This window comes from Ochotona princeps, chromosome 11 (genome assembly GCF_030435755.1).
Source record: "Ochotona princeps isolate mOchPri1 chromosome 11, mOchPri1.hap1, whole genome shotgun sequence".
Classification (NCBI taxonomy): Eukaryota; Metazoa; Chordata; class Mammalia; order Lagomorpha; family Ochotonidae; genus Ochotona; species Ochotona princeps.
This window is the reverse complement of record NC_080842.1, coordinates 61066054-61090337: the sequence shown is the minus strand read 5'-3', so window position 1 is coordinate 61090337 and position 24284 is coordinate 61066054. Positions and strand designations below refer to the sequence as shown.

At 42.5% G+C, this 24284-nt stretch overlaps 1 protein-coding gene across 2 annotated transcripts in view; it reads right to left on the bottom strand.

Moving 5' to 3' along the window:
• Positions 1-24284, bottom strand: part of ADGRA3 (adhesion G protein-coupled receptor A3) — a 111648-nt gene that overhangs the window by 21959 nt on the left and 65405 nt on the right. For both annotated transcript variants that reach the window (XM_058670258.1, XM_058670259.1), the window contains 6 exons: positions 23195-23396; positions 21294-21449; positions 14292-14453; positions 10903-11106; positions 2898-3111; positions 2481-2689 (listed from right to left, as the gene is read on the bottom strand). In XM_058670258.1, coding sequence (XP_058526241.1) covers positions 2481-2689; positions 2898-3111; positions 10903-11106; positions 14292-14453; positions 21294-21449; positions 23195-23396 — 1147 coding nt within the window. The remainder of the gene's footprint in view (positions 1-2480; positions 2690-2897; positions 3112-10902; positions 11107-14291; positions 14454-21293; positions 21450-23194; positions 23397-24284) is intronic.

The following is a 24284-nucleotide window of genomic DNA, read 5'->3' as shown; positions in this document are numbered from 1 at the left end:
ATCCCAAACTGTTTTTGATCTCATGCTTCAAGTAAATACAATTTCCACTTAGCTGTTTTGTCTGGTTCCCTCTGAGACTTTAGAATATAATTAAATATAGCAGGATGTACTCTGAACCAATTAAGTTACCCGTTACAAATCTTTTAATAAAGCCTTAATAGTTTATGTTTTCAATAGAAGACTCTTAAAAACAAGATCACGAGATGCATTCTCGATTTCAAACAGGAACTGCAGCTTATTATATAAGAAAACACATGGTGATGTAATTCAAGAAAAATAAGATTTTTATTATTTAAAAGAAGTAGGGGCCAGTGATAAGTAGTACAGTAGGTTAGAAGCCACCTGCAGTCCTTGCATCCCACATAGATGCCAGTTTATATCCGAGCTGTTCCACTTTGGATCCAGCTCCCTGCGATGTTTTCCCGGGAAAACATTAGAAGATGCCCAAACGCCTAGGCACCTGCCATCCACATGAGAGATCTTGCTTTCTAGCCCCTAACTTCTGCCTGACTCATCGGAGGCTGCTGTGACTATTTGGGAAGCAAGCTAGAGAATGGAAGAGCTTTTCCTCTCTGCCTTTATCTCTCTGCAATTCCACCTTTCAAATAAATAAGTATATTTAAAAAGTTTAGTAAAAGGAAAAGATACTGAATTCCAGCTTTTAAGACATTTCTTCTCGCTTAGACCTAGTTCTAATTATTTGGGCCAGTATAATGTCATTAACTATGCCTTTATCTGTAATTATCTACTAACTCCCATACACTGTATTATAATTTTGTCAAAATCAGATACACTTCACATTGCCGCCCCTAGGTGGCAAAGTCACATCTAAGAAGAGGGAAAGGAAACTCTCACAGAAAAAAAATATCTTGGTACTGTATTTAGCTTTAAAGAAATGTGTATTACATTTTTAAAAAGATTAAAAGTCTGAAAGATAAAAGAATAGCTTATTCCTTCTAGAAAAGGATTATACTAATTTAAATAGTTTAACAGAACAGCTCGGAAGTTCAGAAATAGATGCTTTAAACTGGTATTAAATGAAAATAGAAGTTTCACAAGGTGCAGCATCACAGTGAAGCTGATAACTGACAGTGTGTGCCATGAATCATTTATTTTACCCAAATTTCTCTAGGTAACTACCATATAAATTAAAGACAATGCTGTATTCTCCATTATTTCTCCTGCAGAACCTCACAGTCTCAGGTTACTATATACTCAAAACTTAAATGAGAAAATACTTTTACAGAGAAAGTATCTCATGTATTAGTGTATGCTTTATGCTTTGAAAATCAACCTCAAAATAGTAAAACATGATCTTACAGAAATCTAATACCTTTCACTGCTGAAGAGAACGGCAAACAAGCGACATTAAGTTGGGAAGAATGACCCCTATATAACTAGGACAGATTTTGCCCAGGTCAGTTGAGCAGGAGGCAAGTTCAAGTTTCATGCTTCCAGCTGTGCAACATGCCTATGATGTCACTTAGAGGATACCACTCAGGCCTTGCTAAACAGTCCACTTGCCTCTCTGTCCACCTGACTGTGTACGCGGGTGCAGTACAAAAAGCCGAGGCACAAAGAAAATCAGGAAAGAATTAAGAGAAATTCATTACAATGCAGGCTTAGCCAGGGTCATTTTAAACAGCAAGTGTTGCTTTGTGCTCTGAGGGAAAACAGCAGATTCAAAGCTGCAAACAGAAATAAAACCCTAAAGGTCCTTACCTCTATGCTGTCTTCAGGCCACTTCTGGGAAATGTCTTTTAAATTCATCATTACACCTCCAAAATAGTCTACCATGCTACTATACTTTATAATAATTATAGTGATACCTATATTATAATACTCATAGTAATACCTATAACAATTTCATAGTTATCTGCTTGGAAATCAGATCCATTTGAGTAATAAGATACTAAATGGATCCGTTTCTTTACATTAGTAGCTAGTTATTTTACCCAGAAAATTTGATGGATATTAGCAACGGTAAATAAAACGGAATTACATTGACTGGCATAAAGACTGAAAACACATTGTTTGTATCAACACTAACACTTGAAGTGACAAAACTGAAATTACCTCCATCGATTCTGAGCTTACAAAGAGCTTCAGATAATTACAACATGTGGCAGGAAAAGGCATCAGACAGCCAAGGGAGAAAAGCTGCCTCCACCACTCACTGTGTACCCTTGGGCAAATGAGTCACTTTTCTCATTGAAAGGAGGAGATGGCAGAAACCCAAAACTGCAGCAAGTTTCATACGGTCAAAATAATGTGCTGGACTTATTCCCTTATCAGGTTTACTAAAAATCCCTATCCCAAAAGCAGTCTCTACATGTCACTGAGTAGTACTACAACTTCACTGGAAAACCAGGATCACAGCAAACATCACTTCTAACAGAATTAAAAAGAGCAAGCTTCGCTATGCATAGGGAAAAATGGGAATACTCAGTGTTTGTGCACTTAGCGAACAACGGCCGTACCATGAGAACCGCGTAGTTGCTAAGGGAGTAGCACTGAATGCTGGTGATGTTCTCATCCGAGTACAGGATATGGCACCCGTCTGACTTCCAGCCTCCTTGCCCATTCAGCAAATCAAAATCCCACTGGGCGGCAACAGCATCTGCTCCGTGCGCAATTCGACGCAGGGTCACATTAACAGGGATGTGGTGGGTATCTACATTCACACCATCTGGAGCAAACAGGAAATAAAAACATTTCTGAAACAAACTTTACAGACATTTAAACGTCAACTTACGCACTAATGAGTACTCGACAGGATCTTTTTCCACTAGTGACTCACTGAAATCAAAATGCATAGAAATCAGCGTTTTAGGGAACGGTGAGCTACAAAGCCACAATGGCCGGTGACTGCAGGGTAACAGAGGACGCACACAAACCTATTTTGGTGAGGATCACGGGGGTAACCACTGAACGCCGTTTCCCATCATCAGCCAGATTTGTTGAATTCCCAGTGGCAGGAAAAAGCTTTCCGTTGCGGAACGCAATGAGTTGCAGCTTATAGAGCGAGTCATCCATCGGCCGGACTTCTCTTTTCTGTTTTGGTGAGAATAGGGAAGCAGGGAGCTGGATAGAGGCTTCCACGACGGTGTTCTGAAAGCAAACACAACAACACACACACACACACACTGTTAACAACAGGTTAGAGTGCTGCAAGCTCTTTAATTATATGCTGAACATGTTTTTTTTTTCAAAGTACAAACTTTAACAGCTAAAATCATTCAACAGTTAAATGTCTGAACACAGATCAAAAGAAGTATAAAATCAAGGGAAATGCATATTGCAATTCAAAGAGTTAAAGAAGCAAACAAGGAAAACATTTCAAATAGCGGAAGTTCATTTTTCCACAACATATACTGCTGAAGGAGATGGCATTAAACAAATCAGAATCTCAGTAATCACTCTTGCCATCAATTTCACAATGATAAACCACAGAGGATGAACGCAGCAATGACCGTGAGGGTAACTTATTCAGGCTTTACCAGACTTCAAGGGAATGTCAGACAGGTTCATAGAGCAAACTTACACAAACAGAACTGAGATTCACATTCAGCAAACGCTTTAGCCAAAGCTTCCTGAAGGCTTCAAACCACACGTGTAGAAAAAACCATTAATAACAACAAATGAAAATGCTGACTGGTCACTGAATGGCTGTCACATTTATTTACTGGAGCTTTTAAATGATAAATCATTCAATATTCAATCAAAAACTACACACGAGGGAGTCAAACAACTATTTTCAAAACTAAAATCTTATGTTAACAATGTATTACAAAATCATTCTCTTGGCTACTAATCTCCTTCATTTAAACCCAATCTTCACACTGCCAAGAGAATTTCCCTTTGAGAAGCTAATCTGATCATGTTACGCCAGTTTAAATAACACCTGATTTCGCAATGCGTGAATTCAGCTTCTACATCCGAGATCTGCCAAATAATTTGACTAAACTCTACTTCTCACATTCGTCTCCTGACATTCCTCTACCACAAGTAACAATCTAGCCACACTGAGCTTATTAAGCTTTGAGTTCTTCTCTCTCTCTCTTTTTTTTAAAAATTTGTTTATTTTTATTGCAAAGTCATATATAGAGAGAGGAGAGACAGAGAGGAAGATCATCCATCTAATGATTCATTCCCCAAGTAACTGCTTACGGTCTGAGCTGCGCCAATCTGAAGCCAGGAGCCAGGAGTTCTTCTAGGTCTCCCACCTGGGTGCAGGCTCCCAAGGCTATGGGCCATACTCGACTGATTTTCCCAGGCCATAAGCAAGGAGCTGGATGGGAAGTGAGGCTGCCAAGATTAGAACCAGTGCTCATTTGGGATCCCAAAATGTTCAAGGCGAGGACTTTAACCACGAGGCCACCGTCCAGGCCCTTCTCTGTTCTTTTATGCCACTGTGTACACTGAACAGGCACTGGCCTGTAACATTCTACTATGCTATTGTCTGCCAACTTCTTGAATTCATCCAATTTGACTTTTAATTTCTGATAATGGAAAGAATGGGTCAGAATGAGACAGGCAGGAGACTAGTAGAAAACCTTTCAGAGCACAGAGTTCTTAACACAGTGTTTGTCTGGACAACACATCTCCTGAGTATTTCTGCGTCTGCATCTCTGTGCGCCTTCTTCTCCGGACACCTGTTTCTTGAAGCTAATCCTGGGATCTGCTCTACCGAGCAAGTACTGGATGCAGACAACTGCACTCACTTATCTATACTGACTACATTCAGTTATCCCTACACATCAGTACTTCCCAACATTTCCTAAAAACTGCGGGCTGTGAAAGTAACAAAATCTAATGTTTTTTTTTAATAAACAACAAAAATAACAACAACAAAAACCCTCAATTTTAGTAAATGGCTGGCTTTAGATCTATTCAGCTATTGGGTTTAGTACAAGGTTGGAACACACGGGATGCCCATAAATATCGGCTGGATGAATATATTTTACAACTTCAAATATTCCTCCTAAATTGAAGATGCCAAGAAAACATTTAGCAGAAATATTTTGCTTAAGCAAATGCCTTAAAAGGTTTCCGCTGTTCTCACATATAAATATAACTCAATTTAGAAACAAAGTTTATTATATGCTCATTTGCTAATCTAAGTTTCTTTTCAGCATATAAATTTCTCTTAAATACAAAATGAGGCATGCAAAGAGGAAAAGTATAAACATCAATTCATCAGAAGTTCAAGATTCTGATAAAGTGTGAAAAAACGAGGCATTTACTAAACCTTAAGCACTATATAAAATTCATTAAAATATGTATTATGAAAAGAAAATTCCTAGGAAAAAAAAACATGGCTCTCTGGGAAGGTATAGTAAGAATAATTCTGATTACTTAAATAAAAATCTTACCTAACGTTTTCTAAGAGCTAAAGAGGGAAATATCTATATTTTCTAAAAATAAAACAGGGTCTTCCCTTCAACATTCAACTTGGAACACCAACCTAAACACACCACCAAAGTCCATGGATCACTGTGAGACAGGCGCTTCATCCACATGCCTGTTACAGCTTAAGGCTCTTAGAGTTTCTGCCAAAGTCCAACCAAGAGTATTGCTGAGGGGCCAGTGCCATGGCACAGCAGCCAGAGCCACTGCCAATGACGCAGGCATCTGTAGGGGCATTGGTTTGAGTCCCAGTTACTCCACTTGCAATCCACTTCCCTGCTACTGAACCTTGGAAAAGCAGCTGCTGAAGCCCCAAGTACTTGTACCCGTACCACATGGAAGAAGCTCCAGGTCCCTGGACTGTCTGTCCCAATCATGATCGCTGAAACCCTTAAGGGAGCAAACCAACAGATGAAAAATCTCCATAACTCTGCCTTTCAAATAAATAAAAAGAAATCTTTAGAAAACAAAAACTAAATCAACAACAAAAAAGTTCAAAAAAAAAAAAAACTATTGTAATGTCCTAATATCACTTAATTATTAACCATAGGTTCCCTTGAATGAGGAAAGGAAACCCTGGAGATACAAGGCAAAGTAACCCCAGTTCAGTAACGGATGCTGCAATGGTTTCTGGACAGGAAATGCTGTGTACTATTTATGGAAAGATGACACAGCTAATGAAAACAGATCACCGAAGGAGGCTTACTTAATCTGATTACACGTATCCTGGTTATACCTTTTTTCACCTGATCTAAAGGCAGGAACACAGAGCTGATATATATATTTCCAAATTCTTGAGTTACAGCAATGGAAACAGATAAACAGAGGCTTTCAGAGATGAGCATCTGTGGCTTTGAGAATAGTTAGTGCTGAAGCAGCAGGTGCCACGGAGAGAAAGGACGCAGAGCACCGAGTCAGAGGCAGACCACTGGTGCCAGCCTTCCCAGCTGCTCCTCAACTACCCAACACAGCTCACATCCTTTCTAACAAATGGCAGGGAGGACCAAATGAGACCACATCTGTCCCAAGCACCGAAGGCGTGGACCCGTGGGTGGGGTTCTACTGCCATGAGAGCAGCAGGGAGACGGAGACCTGCAGCCTGGAGGAGAGCAAGGGCCTGAGAGTAAGGGACTTAATCCAGAACCTCAACTCAGCTTCAGTTAATGCTAAATACCGGTGATGTATGAGCACATGAGAAGTGAACATTCACAAAGCTCTTACTGTTGGATTTGCTAAACTGTTGCCTGTTTCACTGTTTATAATGGTATGAAGCTACGAAGAAAACGGTCTAAGTGGCAGAAGAATGTTAACTCAATTACTTCAGCTAGATTTTTAACAACTCACTGTATGAATGAATTGGGACTTCATCCACTATGTAATTAAAAATTTAAATTTTCAGAAATCTTAATTTGTTGAAGTCTATGAAGTTCTAACACTTAAAAATCAGAATTAGTCAAAAAGGCATCTAATTCAGAACAATAAAATAGTGCTTTCTCCATGAAACTTAACTGCCTCTTGGCTTGCTTTTAAACAGATATTAGAAGATAGTCCAATTATTTTCCTTTGTATAATTAGTTATTAACTATACCACCTTTTGATTATCTCAGTGCTGAAGATTAACAGGGATTACATTTGCCTTTATAATTAATTTTTTTAAATGACTGTCTTTGCTAATTAAGTTTGAATGCTAATTCCGCTCCACAGCATCCAGTGACTGTTTCGTTTCTCAGCACTGCGCAGTTTGAGGACAAAGAACAGCAGAGGGTGTGGTCCCTAACCTTCATCAGGAATTCACGCCTAAAAAGGGACACAGAAGCACTGAAACTAGAGGAACAAGAACTGGCATGTGCTGTGAATGTCAACACATGCACTTCATTGAAGCTTTGCAACACCTGAGGTACCATCACCTGAGCCCCAGGTTACAGACCAGAAACTGAAATTCTAAGACCCTTGCCCATGTTTCCACACTTGTCCCATGAGTGAGCCTTAACACACCTGTCCCATGTCACAGCATGCAATATGAACTGAAGCTGCCTGGCTGCATGGAGATCACACTGCTAGGTAACTATATCCTAGGCTTCCCACCACAAACTATTGAAATGTATATTCTAATGCCTTAGAACTATTCTGAGGAATGAACAAAAGCACTCGGGAGAGTCACCCACGAGGATTAACTCTGCCAGATGAAGACAAGGAGGCAGAGTCTGCACAGGGTCTTACAGCAGGGAGGCAGGATTTCAAACAGTTAAGAACAGATTGGGGGCACAAAGAAAGACAGGAGGCAACAACTGGCACAGCACGTGAGGCAGCAGCCTGTGACTTCAGCAACTGCGGAATCTAGCAGGAACCCCAGCTAGAGCACTGGCTGCTCCACGTCCCAGCCAGCTCCAGCTAGAGCACCGGCTGCTCCACGTCCCAGCCAGCTCCAGCTAGAGCACCGGCTGCTCCACGTCCCATGCAAGCTCCAGCTAGAGCACTGGCTCCTGCACGTCCCAGCCAGCTCCCTGTTTCCTCATGCAGCAAGGTGGTGGCAGATGGTGCAAGCACTTGAGACTCCTGCATGCAGGCGGCAGACTCAGTTCCTGGCTCCAGACTTCCACCTGCCGAGCCCCTGCCAATGCGAGAGCGAACCAGTGCATGCAAGTTCTCTCTGACATTCCCTTTTTCTTGGTGATTCTTTCAAATAAACAGATCTTTCAGAAAAAGAAAGAGATGAATAGAACATGATGAGGTAAAGGTAACATGAGTGGGAGGGAGGACTGACAGGATAGTGTCGGGAAGGGTTTCATGGAGGTGATTTCTGCTAGGTGAAATCGAGCAGCTGGGGTTGGCAGGGAATGAGCTGGGATTTCAGGCCCAAGAAGCAGTACCAGTCCAGCCTAAGAACGACCAGGTGGTTGAAAAAGCACCAAGGGGATTGTCACTGGAGAGTAAGTTGGAGAAGGAAGGTCGAGACGCAGCAAATGACAGTGATGCCAAAGGACAAAGCCACCTGACAGGTGTTTCTGGACAGAGAGAACGTATCCATCAGGACATGGACAAGGTCCACATGCACTTGGCTCAGTATGGAGATAAAGCCCCCAGTGTGAGCAGCCTGAAAGGACAGCCCTGACAATCAGAGATTGCCACAAGAGGCCCCTAGGGGTGTGTTCTCTCTCTCTCTGTCTCTCTCTCTCTCTCTCTCTCCCGCCCCCCACGCCCACCCTCACAGGCACTGACCTCAGTTGCTAACTTGTACAAAGCTGTACAAGCATGACATTTCTAACAGAAGGCCCAGCAGAGCTTTCCTAGCAGAACAGACACTTGCAAAGTGGTAGTGAGGTGTTCAGCAGGTTCCCTGACTGGCATGGCAACCCCACCACATGCTGGAGGCCACGCACAGCTCTGAGTAGATTAACAGTGTGAGGAGGATGGATTCCTCAGCATAATTCTAGAGCTAGACTAGAGAGGAAGTTGCCATGGCTGGGGCGATACAGGATAGGTGCCCATACATGGTTGTGATGAGACTACAGAGGAAAGACTCAAGCAGTAAATCAAGTGGGACATTTACAGCTCATGAAGAGCAGACTTGCAGGGGCCTAACATCCCCTGCTGTCCTGCATTCCTGTTTAAGAATAGTGTCATCAATTACACAGTGTTCAGGCTGACTAGCTGGTACAGCAGTAAGGCATTAAAATACAAGGGGTGCATGCTCTAGTATCAAGCTTAGAATGTAAAGAAAGTTCCATTAAGGTGCTAAAGGAATAGCTTGTGGTGCTTACATTAAAAAAATTTTTTTAACTAATTCTGAGTCGGGAAGGATGTGTTCTTTTCTCACTCATTTTATTCATATCCATCTATGAGACATGAATGATAGTTTGACGTGTTCTTGCTCTCTGGCCTCACGATGTTCTAAAAAGGGTAGAACAGCATGAAGTTGACAAATCTGCAAGTGTTCCTCTAAAGCTTTCTACTTCAGCAGGCAGACGCTGGCCTCGCCCAGAGGGGCAGGCTGTGAAACTGATGAAATATAGGGCTTCATCATTTTTAATCCCTTTCTACCTACCGTGATCATCTAAGACAGAAGGGTTCATCAATTTTAAGCACTCCTAAAACACAAGCCTTTCTTTCACAGGTTTCTATGTCTTTTGAGGTTTGTTTGTAATAGCAAGATGCACAAACATGAAAGTTGACCAGAGCAGAGCAGTGCCATGGTTGGGTACAGGTAAGCACTACTCCCATAGGGCCAAACATAATGGACAACTTGCCAGATTTCTTCTGAATCTCATTATCAGGCATTCTGACCTAGTTTAGACTGTCCCTGTCAGTTGCGATATACCTAAATTTAGCAAACTGGCTCATTTTATGCAGGTCACCAGGGTAAAGTATGACAAAACACATTAGTTTCATCACTTATTCATTCCGTATTTATTGTCAGCAAGGTATCAGCACAGCCAGCAGCTGTGTGACCACTGTATTACCCAACCATTAGAAACGACTCGGCTACCATTTGCATTGTCATTCTGCAACAAGCCAAAAGCACAGATAGGACTATAAAGTTACTCAGAGTGGTACAGACACAGCTCCATAAGGGTGCAGGAGCTGTGCCTCTACTGCTTGCTTCGATGAGTTTTACTGAAACATAACTGCACCTCCAACTTTAAAAATCAATGAAAACGAGGCCCAGCATGAAAGCCTAGTGCCTAAAGCACTTGCTGTGCACACGCTGGGGTCCCATATGGGTGCCAGTTCATATGCCAGCTGCTCCACTTCCATTCTAGCTCCCTCCTTGTGGCCTGGGAGGGCAGTGCAGGCTAGCCCAAGGCTTTGGGAACCTGCTCCTGTGTGGGAGACCTGGAAGAGGCTCCTAGCCCCTGGCTTCAGATCGGTTCAGTTCTGGCCATTGCGGCCACTTGGGGAGCGAATCAGCAGATATAGAATCTTTCTCTGTCTCTCCTTCCTTCTGTAAATCTGACTTTTCAAAAAATAGCTAAAAAAAAAATCAATGAAAACACTTTCATCATTCTTTGTCTCACAAAACACAGATTTGTGAATATATATCACACATCTACACAGCTTGGTATACCCTAATTAAACACAGAGCAGACTCCACCAGGTGTAGTTGGTACAGTGCCAAGGGCTCCACCACAAACTCAGACTAGTGAAAACAGTCTCTTATCTTAAATTCAGGAGCAAAACAAACTTTGGGGTCTCAAGGAAAGCCTATTAATCTGCAACATTAATTTATACCACACCATCCTAGAATGTAACATTTGGCCTTTTGGGGGTAGAGAAAGATAATTCCCAGGTAAGAAACATCCAAGGTGCATTAAAGTCTCAAAGGGGCCCTTCCTTGGTGTGAACTTTCTTTAAAACAACAGCAAATTCCCAGTAAAATTCTGCATTCTCCTTCCTCAAAAAGCACCTTCAATAAAGTTATTCTGCAAAGCAAAACATTTTAGGCATTCTAACTGCACTGTAAACAGTCTTAAAAGACGAAAGAATGCAACCCACCTTCAGGGCGAGGCTGGAAAACGTATTTGACACATTGCACTTAAAGCTCAGCTGCTTGTCCAGGTTTCCGTCGGGATCTCGCCTGCCATAATCCGACAGTCCTGCGCGGTCAGAGGAGGCCACTTTCTGGAACACGGTGCAGGTCACCCCCGTGAAGCCAGCAGCCTTGATGACATAGGCTTCCAGAGCAATATTGGGTGAGTACTTCAAAAGTTAACCAAACAGCAGTTACAAAAGATTTATAGTATCAAGAGAAAAGACTTTCCAAACATAAGATACTGCACATGTAAGCCGAATCAGAAAACCCAAACTCTTACCAAATAAAAACACAGTACAGAGAATGGGCAGAGCCAAGAAAAAGAACAAGGCACAAAGTAAGCAAGATCAGGTATAAATCAGACATAAAGTGAAAATAACTTGAGAGCAGACAGGAGGGCAGGCATTTAGCTTGACAGATAAGACGCACACCTCTTGTCCTGGGGTACCTAGATTCAAACACCCAACTCCAGTTCCTGACTCCAGCTTCCTTCTAATAGACTCTAGGAACCATGGGTAGTGATCCGAGTCATTCAGTTCCTGCTACCTATGTAGGAGATCTGGGCTGAGTTCCTGGGTCCCATTTCCAACCCTGGCCCTGCCCAGTCACTGCAAGCATTTTAGCAGTGAGCCAAAAGAGAGGAAGTTTCTATGTCTGTATGTGTCTCTATTGTTCGCACAAATAAGAACAAAATTTGGAAAGCACTTTACAGGATACTACAAGTTAAAAGCAGAAATTTTGTATTGTAACAATTTTTGTATTATAACAATGTATTCTCACCAATTCCCAGGCTTCACCATAATAATCATCTTACAGGAATAATGAAAAGGAAGTATAAGGTTTTGGGAAACACACTTAAAAGGTAACCTTGTTCAAGCTCAGGCCATATCTCTTTTCCCTTTTCTAGGAGGCAAAGCTAACTCCCTACACTAACACCATGAACAAAAACCTGATACTCACTCCAAAACTTTGTTTTTCTTTTTTTTTTTCCCCTCTCCTGGAAAAGGAACGAGGAGTGGTATGCAAGGTTCAAAGAGCAAGAAATGAACAGATTCGAAAGAGCAAATTGGTTCTGAAAAATCACCTGACAAAAGATGATACCTGCTGAGCTAAGAGATTTACTCAAATGTTAAATACTTGGTCTCCGGGACACACGTGGAGAGGGCTGCAATCCTTTCAAGTGGCAGACCCAGCCCAAGAGGGCACAAGAACTGCGAAGCTGGTGCGCCACTCCTTCACACTCAGGGAGGTGGCAGGGCTGGCTGTAAGGGGGACAGATGATGCACAATCATATAGGCAAGCCACCCTTCTCAGTACCAGACGATGACAGTGTCCTCTTTATGTTTTTTCAAAAACTACCATATAAGGGTATTCTAAAAAGTTTAACAAAAATGAAATCTAGGCTTACTTTGATGGAAACTATTTTGAAATCAACAAATAGATTTCTCATGATGGGCGTCTGCTACAGTTAACATGAAGGCCCTCCCACAAATACCCATAGATTTCAAAAATTTCTGCACCCAAAATCTAATCCCATTTTCCTACTGCTTTGAAGAACCCTTATATATCATTAGAACACAATTAGCAGTTCCTAAACTTTCTTAGATTAAGAAATCTATGCACCCACTTTTGTCTCAGATATTATACTCTCTGAAGTCTTGCATTTAGATTTTATTTAGAAATAAAGTATATCCTAATATTTTATAGAATCTTACTTTTAAAATTTTTATTTATTTGAAAGGCAGAGTTCTTTCATTTACTGGTTGACTCCCCAGATAAGGACAAGAGCCAGGCCTAGGCCAGGCCAATCAGGTAACGAGTTCCATCTGGATCTCCCTATGGTCAACCAGGTAACAAGTTCCATCTGGATCTCCCCACAGTAGAAGGGCTTCAAACACTTGGGCCCCGTCACTTGCTGCCCAGGTGAGCTTGGACGGCCAGGGTACTAATCAGCAGGAAGCTGCAACCAGAAGCAGAGCTTTGACAGGAACCTTGGCATTCTGACACGGGATCCGAGAGTTCTAAGATGGATCTTACTTGCTCCAACCAGTGCGCCAACAAAAGGGATCCTAAGAAGAAATAATCAGGCCCAACACTCAGGGATTCATTTCTCTGAAGCTGCCCCACCTTTAAAGAGGCAGATGTGTAACTTTTTTCAAGTGGCATGTAAATACTCACTATGACCTTTCTTACACCCTGCAAGTCCCAGAATCATCTCTGCTTCACATCCGACTATTGTTGCAGCCCATGTCCATAACATCAGAGGGTTAGACTTGCGATTACAAACTAAATTGAAGGCATGTCATTGTAAAAATTAAAAGGAAATAAGAAAGGAAGGAGGAGGGAGGGTGAAAGCATCATGATATACTTTAAAACTAAAATACAGGAAATACATAGAATTTGATCCCATTATTTAAAGAATTTCTCCAGCTGCACACATAAAAAGCAAGACTCAAGGATGAGATTTTAAAAAGGTCAGAGCAGCCAGACAGAACCAAGGACCACCACGAAAATGACAAACACAGTCACATAATTTTCATCTGTGAGGAAAAACCGCAGAAATGCTAGGCTTTCATTTTATTTACTATTCAGAAAAGCAATGCTAAAAATCAAAACAATAAAACACGGTCTAACAAAAAAAATTTCAGAAGTCAGCGGGAAAAAAAATCATGAGCTGTATAAAGGCAAAGGTGTAAGCAGAGAATACTCTTCTGCCAGAACCACTTCAAATAATTTGAACACAAAAACAACTGTTAGATAATATTGGTAATAGAATAACACAGTATTTGCAAACCGACTGCATTTTTAGAGGAAAAATTAAATAGTACACGAAGATAGGAATAATCCAATTCACCATCAGCAAAATTGAAAACTAGCTGATTGGATGATTATACATGAACAACTCACAATCCCATGAGTGGCACTGACTGAAAATGCCAGTAACTCCGCAGGCGCAAGTGGGCATCCCTGATCTCTTTAGAGACTAAAGCCTGGGCAGAAAGCCAAGCAGTCTCAGAGCATTCCTGAGGGCCCAAGGCGGAACATTAGCTCGGATGGGCCATATGTGCAAGCAGGACAGTACCCCAGCCCCTCACTGCTCTCACAGAAGGCGTTTCAGAGGGTGAGGTGGCTGATAACCACTCCACACAGTAAGAAAGCACTTTCAAGTTCCCAAGAAAACGGCACTCAAAATCGAAAAACTTTTCCAATGTTTTGATGAAAGCCATCCAGTGCTCGTCAGCAGTAACAGAACATATCCATCCCACCACAGGAAAGAGACTTCACTCATTTGGATTACAGTTGCTTTAAATGAGGTTTTTTCCTGAGATGCGTATGATAATGTGACACTCACTGTTGAATAAACATGAGCCCCATTGGCCAGCCGGTATGTGGCAATGCGCTGCAGACACTGAACAATTCTACTGCAGGCTTTAGCTTCCCTCTGTGCCAGCCACAGGACACGCTCATCAGCCAACATGATGTTACTTGCAATGTCAACCATCACGTCACCTAGCTAGCAGGAGAAAAGACAAAGATTGTTAAAACCAACGTGTGCTGTTTTACAGAACCCAAATCCTACAGAAACAATGAAATTGGCCTTCAGTCTAAATTATCACATGAATCCCCAACAGGATTCTCATTTAAGCATCTTCAGACATAAATGCCACCTTCAATTAAGACAATTTTATCTAATTCATAGTATTTAACTCACAACAGTGTTCCTGAGTAGCCACCTCATCACTTGTGAAAAGGCTGCCCAGTGACAGCACAAATTAAGGAACAGAAAAGGCAATTAGACTAACCTAAGCAGCAGGAAAAGATGTCACATCAGACCAGAATATAAAGATCTCTGTGGTCCGGAAAAGCATTGATAAGCATTTCTTTTAAAATCAAACTCTATTATTAAAAATACATCTCTTTGTCTCCTGTCAGTCAAAATCCTACATGTATCCCAGTACCGCTGGCCTCCCATTTGCGCTGTGCAACCCCACAGCTCCGTCACTTTGTGCATGTGGTCTCCTCTGTGTCAACTGGAGTACTTGTTCCCTCCTCCCAAGCCCATGCCCGTTTTAAGGTCCAGTGCCGTGAAACAAATGGCACCTAAGAGGCGCTCACTTTTCCACTGATGCTTTCACTTGTTCATTTAGGGGATTCTTTTCATTAGCTCACTTTGTAAAATATAGATGAAAACACCTGTCGGGCAATTCTCGTAAAACTGAACTCTTGTTTTAATGTTACTTGCATATCCCAGCTCAGAGAAATCCACTGAGATGTCCCAGGTTAAGCAGACACACTGGTGTCCAAATGGTTTGTATAGAAGAAAAAAACTCACAGAGGAGATCTGTGGTAGAAAGAACAAAACACATTCCAGAGGTGGGATCAGAGGATTTATACAGCGACTGGTCCTCTAACCAACAAGCAAGCATCAAAGGCAGGAAGCCCCAGCCACAACAGAGAGTAAAGGCTGTCCCCACAGGCATGTTTTGATCAGACCAGAAGGTCCCAGCAGAGAAACTCAATCCTGTCTGGCGCCTAGTATGCTTCACAGAAAGTGGAATTAAAAGGGCCAAGAGGAGCCTGGCAAAAGTTCAGTCCATGCAGGGGTCACTCTACAAAGAAGGCAGGCCTGCTGACATCCCATCCCATCCTAACCCTAAAACATACAGTGATGCAACCACACAGCTGAAGACCAGAACTCTCGATGCTGCGCACCACGACCTGGGCCAGACACCAGACACGGCTTCTCTCTGTTCCTGTATGGCCTTGATTTGCAGAATCAATACTAACAGTATTCCTTTTACTAAACTTTGTGCAAAGAGATCTCCATAAATACAAGGATCCTAAAACCATTATAAGGTTCCTGCCTGATACATGGCAGATACTAAAAATGCAGAGACTTGCTACTTGAATTCTTTAAAAATTTTCAATTCCCCAAAAAACCTCTCTTGAAAGCCAAGGTCTAGAAGAAATGGTAAGTGACTGTGTTCCTATATAAATAGAACCAATGCACACACTCAATAAAATTTGCCTCTCCCCCTTTGCAAAGCAATCTTGTACCCTAATCCAATTAAAAATTTCCTGACTGTGCTGTCCTTGCCACAGCAACATCACAATTACTTCTTTCACTGTCAATGCAAACATGTGAAGGGAGGGAGTCACAATGTCTTAGGGACATCTTTACCCACCAGTATAAAACCTAATGCAGGAGCCAATGCCATCATGGTTCATTTACTTATAATTTACAAATGTTTGGTTACATTTTTTATTATTATTCATTGACAGCATACATTGGCTCAATAGTAATTGAGGGTTAATGTGAACCAGATAGTGTTCTAAGCAATGGAGATATAGCAGTGAAAGAAATTTCAAACTTTTAACATAACGAAGAAAATACAAAGCAAGCAAGGGAATCTATTTTAACAAGGCTGATTAGATTATGTTAACTGCTCTGAAGGAAGTCAGCTGGGAGACCATCACCAAAGAGTAATGAAACGCAATCTAAATACCTTATTTTAACGGACTCATACATACATTGCTAAGAAGTTTCTTCCTTTGAATCTGAAATACTAACACCATCAGCGATAAAATCAAGAAGAGTTTATAAACAAGCTCTGTAGATGCCGAATGCTTTTGTGGGCACAGGTGCATTGTGGACATTTTCCTATTAACACACTGGTCGGGGCTGAACATTGTTCTGCTGGAAACCTTATTCCTGGAGTCACAAGGCCTGGGGGTGACTCCTACCACAGCAATTACGGAATCTGCCCAACAGTCGACTCAACAGACATGTGGCCAGAATAACTCTCTTTTACCTATTAATGCTTATTATCTCCCAGTTTTACACAAGCCACCTAAAAGAAAAGAAACAGTCAGGCACTCTACCAGAAGTGAAATTCCCACTAGCTACAAAACTGAAAAGATAAATACACAGTCTTGATTCCATCCTAGGTTCCTACTGAAATATATAAGGTGTTTACAGACCAGTACAACTTCAACTAACTTTGTTCTTTAACTTTTTGTTTTCAAAAGTTTAAACACATGCACTTTAGGAGGATCTGACATAAGGCTTACTAGACATGGCATCACTTCTTAAAAAAAAAAAAAAGTCTGATAATTACATGACCAAAAAATTACTGTTCTGGCTCCACAAGATAATGCCAGGAAAGAAATGTAACTGGTGTTAACAATCGTTAAGAAAAGAAATACCTCTAAGAAGACAGAGCTAACAAGAATGACTGCCTTAGCAAAGAATAAGCAGTTTTTCTCATTACTTGCTGTCAAATGGCTAAGAACTGAGGAGAGGGATTTGTTGCCAAAACATCCCCTAGAGCCGATAATCATAAAATGCTATATGCTCCTGCTTGGTTACGCAAGTAGTTCTGAATCTGTCACAGTAGCAAGAAAGGACACAAGGGGATAACGGTGTCTGAAAAATTACATTGGATTAAAAAGGTGTTCCTAATATCTGACCCACAAAGACAGTTTAAAAGTGCGACCGGCATTAGGAAACCCAGCGTTCTCCTTGGCCTCATTCCCTGAAGGCCACTGCAGCCACGAGAGGGTCAGAAGGAATGACGCACCTGCTTCTGCACCTGTCACACTAGACCAACAAAAAGCACCTGCGAATGGACTTGGTCAAAGACAAATGGGATAAAAAAAAAACATCAGCTTCATAACGGTCAAAGTGCTCAATGTCATAGGTTGTGAGAAACACAGCATTTCCTATTCTTAATACATGTCGTTTGGAATTTTGATCAAAATTAGGTCACATCAGTCATAGCCTTAATGAACTTCTAATGTCATCATATTAAACAAAATTATATACACACTAAATTTTATATTTAATTTCAATACGGAAGTCTGACGCTTAAATCTGAAGGGAGAACATTTATGTGCCCTGGAGTGAAATACTCCTAACACCCAACACTGCTGCACAGCACATTAAGCCACCACTGGAGACACCCTCTGCATGCCGTATCAGAGGGGCTAGGATCGAGTCTCACCCGCTTCTGATCCAGCTTCCTTTCAACATGCTGGGCAAGTCATAGAGGATGGCCCCAGTACTTGGGTAACTGCCAACGGCATAGGACACCCAGATGGAGTTCCTGCTTCCTAGCTTTGATGCCTAGCTAGGTTCCCCTAGTTGTTACGGGAACTTAGGAAGTGAACCAATAGGAGGAGGTTCTCCCTCTCTCTCTCTCTCTCTCCCTGTCCATCACTCAATCTTTCACGTGTATAGGTAAAATCTTAAACACTTCGATGGGAGACATCGCTGCAACAAATCAGTTAACATCTCTGTCAGTCTGCTCACCCATAAAATGGGACCAGGAATCCAGTAAACATACTCAAAGGTAAAAAATGATAAATTAGGAAGGAAAAAAAATAACCAAGAGTCATCTCATGAGCGATCTATGCTTCTCCTACACTCTGCATTTTTAAATACAGGTGTCAAGGAATATCAGCCTTTATTAACTAAGAAAGGAAGAATTTCAGTTGTGTTTGGGCAGGGCAGGAAGCCCTGGAATAGCCAATGAGACAAGGAGAAATTCAAGAATTGGCATGTTGTTCAAACATGATATCAACACCATTGATGTTGAGTCTAAGTTAAATCAGGCTTTATGATTGTCTCTTAGCATTTTTGTATAATGACTCTTTTGCAATAAGAGGTCCTTAAAAACCTAAACAAAGGGTAGGCGTTTACGGTAACAGATAAGATGTCCATACCGTACATCCTTGTACTTAGGTTCAATGTCTAGCTGCAGTGCCTGACTTACTTCTTACTAACACAGATCGTACAAGGCAGTGGGTAGGGATCACCACCCGCATGGGAGACTGGGATAGTGACCCTGCCTCCTGGCTTTATCTTCAGCTCAGCTCTGGGTCACTGATTGCAGGTGAGAAATGACCCACTGGGAATCTAAGTTATCTGTATCCCTCCCCCTATCTCCAAACTTGAGAATTTCTAAAAGCTAAGCTAAGATAAAGGAAAAAAATTTTTCCTTGAATACAAAGATAAGAAATGATAAGAGGCCGCAGTTCTGGACAACTACACCGGACACACTGTCCAGCATCCCCTGGAAATGTGTAGAAATATAAATTTTACACTCTTATCTCAGACCTACACAGTCCAACACTAAGGGCAGGTGGATGCTGAGCAGTGCTTTCTGACACACCCTACAAGTGACGGTGGGGCAAGTTTACAATTGATAAACATCTAGGACAGACTCCAAGGTGCTGTCCGGGAAGGGCAGACATATGGGGCATGACTCTGCAGACAAGAGCTCGCCATGTCTGTGCATCTGTCTCTGGAATTTAACAGAAGAAAAAGTGAAGCCCTTCAACCTCAGGATGTATTTTCACTACAGTAATAAACAGCGGAGACTAGGCACAGGATGTGAACCCTGGCACCACACGCAGCAACGCACTATTAGGTTCACACCTTCATCACTCAGTCCCAAACGTTGTCCCTCCACCAGGACATGCACCTTGCTATCCTGAGGAAGCTTCTGTTTCTTCTTGCCAGAGATAGCCATTATTTGGCCACGGTATGTGAAGGCAACGCCAAACTCCTTCAAAAGATGTTTTAGACAAGTAACTAAAGCATTTGAGTTTTTTGTTTTTTTTTAAGATTTCTTGGGTTTTGGAATTGTAAAGAAGTTAAATGTCATAACCCCATAATTGTAACTGCTTTGCAAAATCATTTCATTTGTATCTTCTTGCTTTCATACGTGAATTTTCCAGGACACACAAGGCAAATGTCACCTGGTTTGAAAATCAAGGAAGGGCCCACGCACACGTGTCTGCTTGCAGGCCTCGCTGGAGGGGAGCGCTTCCACCTACAGACATCACTACTCACAGCTGGCAAACCAGGGCACTGCCCCGGGCACCGCACTGCTCTTCACACGCGGGGAAGAGCTCCGCAAGTTTCCCATAGCAAACCAGAGCAGCACAGGAAGAAACGGGTATCGTGACCGGCCAAATCTTCTCAATGCTTACATTCCAAACGCCATGACAATTATTTTCCTAGCTGGAAACATCCTCCTTCCAGAAACAGCTACTAATTACACAGGCCCCCTATCCTGTGATGAGCAACCACACACAGAGCCAGAATCCAAACGGCTTCCCCCAGAGCCAGGAAGTGTACCGCAGAGCAGGGACACAGTAAGCAGCCAGAAAATCATGGTATGTGAAGCTCAACTAACAATCCTGAGATGACTTCTCAATGTCAGGTGGCCCACGAGCCTGTGTCCACCGACATACACATCTCTTTTTCCTGCCTTTAGTGACTGCCTCCACCACATTCAGTGTCCGGGATGCACTCAGACATTTCCAAAACATTTTATCAAACCACAAGACTAAGAGACACTCTAGGGGAAAAAAAAAAAATTTTAAATTCTTGTTTAAATGAATTAGGGAAGCTAAGTATTTTATTTATCTGGCAGCAGTCTTAAAGAACCTGAGATGTTTTACATAAGCTACAGATGTTGTTTAGCCCAGTGTGTTTCCCCGAGCAGTGGAAGCCAGGGCAGCATACCCCAGGTCAGTGTGATACTACACAATGACTCTCCTGTGTAATAATGCCAAGAAGGCTGCCTGAGCCCTGGGCTTAGCCTTGCTAACTTAGGACAAACCAATTAATTTCTACTGGCCTTCAGTTTATCATTTGCAGTGGTTCCCTCTTCCAGCAAAATTCATTGCTGCGTAAGTTTCTGAATCGCAGAAGAAACAGAATTCATCATGGTCTCACATAGCTCAAAACTCTTAGGCAAACACATTCATTTGGGCTCCTAAGAACTGGGAAAAACACTGTTTAGTTGCAGCTCCTACGTTCTAAAAAGGGTCAGTGCTGTTTCTTTTTTCCCCTTTGGGTTATTAGGACAAGCATATTGTAGTTTGAATGTGGCCTTGTTAAAATACAGTCACCAACTTGCATTTCCAATTATTTGGAACATTAAAGTTCCTCACCAGTCTCTTACTTCTCCATTAACTACAAAAGCATTTAGGCAAACTGCCACAAAACCTGGGTGACATCAAAAAGGACAGGCACAAGGCCATGAGGACAGGCCAAGTCCCAGAAGTCCCAGAAGGCCTGTGGTGAGCAACGGGGTCAGTCTGGGCTCTGCTCATCACGGTGCCTTCACGTCTGAGAGCTGACTATTCACTTCCACCTGCCAACTTCATACAGGTCACTCTCCTGGCCACAGCAAAAACTGCCCAGGAACAGTTTACCAGCTCAAAAGTGTGTAACTTTCAAAAGTGGCCCACGTAAACAGGCTTCAAAAAGTACAGCTTCCATCTGCCCCATCTCCACTGGTTTTCACTGTATGCTACAAACCTGAACTTTGAAAAATACCTCTTTTGATTTTTCCTCTTTGGTAAATCGTCCAAATTTTTCGATCATTTCAGCCACGAATATCACATCCATCTTGTCGGAGAAGTTGGCCGCCTCCACGGTGTACGCGAGCAGCTGGCGGGCTGTTGCCACGGCATTTGACAGATTAAGGGGCATCTACAGAAAAGCCAGAAGGGGGAAAGAAAGCATTCAGCAAAGCAATCCACAAAATTCTGACATTTTAACTTTGCATGTCCAAACACTCCGATGACTTCAAACTCTTGATTATGAGTTTATCGTGATTTTTCCTAAATGTTCCCCCTCTTGAGGAAACTGAAACAAATCTTGAAGGAAAATGAACCAGGAGGACAGGCATGAAACATCACAATGCAGAAAGCACAAGTCAACAGCCTGCACCACGCCTCCATCTCGTTTATAGAAATTCCAAACATGCCTCACTCAGTCCCAGCTGCTTAGTCAAGTCTTTCCCCAGCATTCCAGCTGAGGGAAATCGATGCACCCTTGGAACTCCCACTGTCAAGACTATGGGCCTCGTATTTAGCACTGATCTTTCTTGTCTTCCACGGCCAGCAATCTCTGATATTTGTTTATTAACTTAAACACTGACTTAGCACCAGCCTACTCGACTGGACTACTACTACACAAAGGATACAGTAGGCTCTGAGACACAACAGACAAAAACATGAAACCACCTTCCAGACGCTTGAGCTGGTCAGGGTTGACAGAGATGCAAAGATCCTGAAGCGCACAGAGGCAATGCAAGCATTCTAAGGGGTCACTTTGACACAGAGGTTAAAAAAGAACCCCAAGAGGTGGTGTCCACGCAGACTGGCTGGCTGGCATTCTGTCTAGTGGACACAGATGAGAACAGTTCTCACACACAAGTTCAGGCTGCGGCTACAAATGAAGAAGGATGGCAAAGGTGCAGCGGGACAGGCTGCCACCTTAGTCCTCAGCATCTCTCTGAGCCCTGGATTGAGTGCCCAGCTGCTCGGCTTCCATTCAGCTTCCTGCTACAGCACTGGAGAAAAGCAATCTAAGATGGCCCAAGAACCTGTGCACCAGAGCCCATGTAGGAGACTCAATTAAGGCTCCTGGCTTTGGTCGGGCCCATTCCTGGATGTGTGTCCATTTGCAGACGTGAACAGCAGGTGTAAGATCTAGCTCTCCTTTTTCTTCAGTCTTTCCATTCAAATGACTAATCCCACCACCCTTTCCCCCAAGAATGTCACAGGAAGCCTTAAGCACCAGTTAAGACATGAGCCCTGAAACAGACAAATCAAATAGAAACATCATATCCTCCTACAGGCTGAACATTCCCAATGCCAAAATCCAACATCCAAAAGCTCCAAATTCTGAGTCTATTTCTGGAAGATAAAACAGTCAAAAAGATTTAAATTTCAGAACATTTACAATTTTGGATTTGTGATTTAGAATGCCCAATAACAACATCTATGCAAGCATTCCAGAATCAGAGTCCTACACTTAAATGCTTCCATTCCCGATCATTTCAAACTCGCACTTCAATGGCTTATCACATAAATATCTTGCATATTGAGGATTTTTCCATTTGTTTCTTCCAGAAACAGAGACACAGAGAGGGAGACAGAACTCCCATCTCCTGGTCTACTCTGAAAATGCTGGACCACCTGGCACTGCACCAGGATGAAGCCAGCCGCAGTGAAGTCAGGCAGGGTCTCTCACACAGGTGCCAGCGACCCACCTGCTGGAGCCAACACTATAGCAGGAAGCTAGAATGGGGAATGGAGCCAGCACTCAAGTCCAGGTACTCCCAAATAACATCCAGGTATTATGCAGGTATTCTACACAACATCTTAACCACCAGGCCAAAACCCCTCCTACTCTTAAGTGACGATCCTAAGCATTTGCTTTCTAGTTACCTGGTTAAACATATAAAGAACCCTTGTAACATCATTTGCATACTGGCAACGAGAATAGTCATCCTCTGCCCAAAAGCCACCCCGATCGCATCTGCGCCAAGCCTTTCTCTCATCCTGTGGGCTTCCAGGGTAGATCCCACTGCCATGGGTGTTCCGAGTGCACTGCAGATACGCGGTGATGCCCGCAAGCGTTCGAGGCCACCTAGGGAGATGGAGACAGGAAGAGTAAGAACAGCTACAGGACAGGCAAACCGAGTAGAACAAGCATTATCAGGACGACTCAAGAACAATCACAGAGAAGGTCAGGAAGAATATACAAAACTACTTTCTAAGAATAAGGATCAAAACATTTTTACATTTTAACTTGGACTAACCTTTTTTCAGGTTAGTATATCCCTCTCTATAAAGCTATATGCATCTATGCAGTTTTGTTCTCAAATGCAACAAGCGCTATGCCAGACCAAAGTTAGGAACCAGAAACTCCATCCTCTTCTCCCACATGGTGGCAGCAGCCCAAGCATCTGGGCCATCATCAATGTCTCCCCAAGTGCATTAGCAGGACTAGGGAGAAACAGAGCAGCCTGGACTTGAAGTGGCACTCCCATGAGGGCTGCAGGCACCATATGTGAAGGCTGCCCTCACAGCACCATGTCAGTCCTTGGCTGAGCACACTTCAACACCAAAAAGAGTGAAATATTTTTGTAGAATAAAATTCTGAAAGCATCTAAATATTGTTATAAGTAGGAAAATCGACTTGTACCTAACAAAACGACAAATGGTTTTGTGTTTCTTTTTAATTACTTTTGTCATTATTGGATTCTACAACTGTAAGCTACAGGAAATTAGAATCTTGCCCAACCTAAATGGAACTGGACCTTTGGGAGGCAGAGCTCATACATGGGAATAAAGATGATATCACAGGAAGTCCCAGACTGCTGTCTCTAGAAAGACCTGCTTGCAAATCGGACCCTCCAAGTCATGCTCGGGAACCTGACATAGCAGGTGCACGCATGGGCAGTTAATGGGCATTACGGGTGGTTCACTGTACTAGGGCTGACAGAACAGCAGACGCAATGTGCTTCCCTTTTGG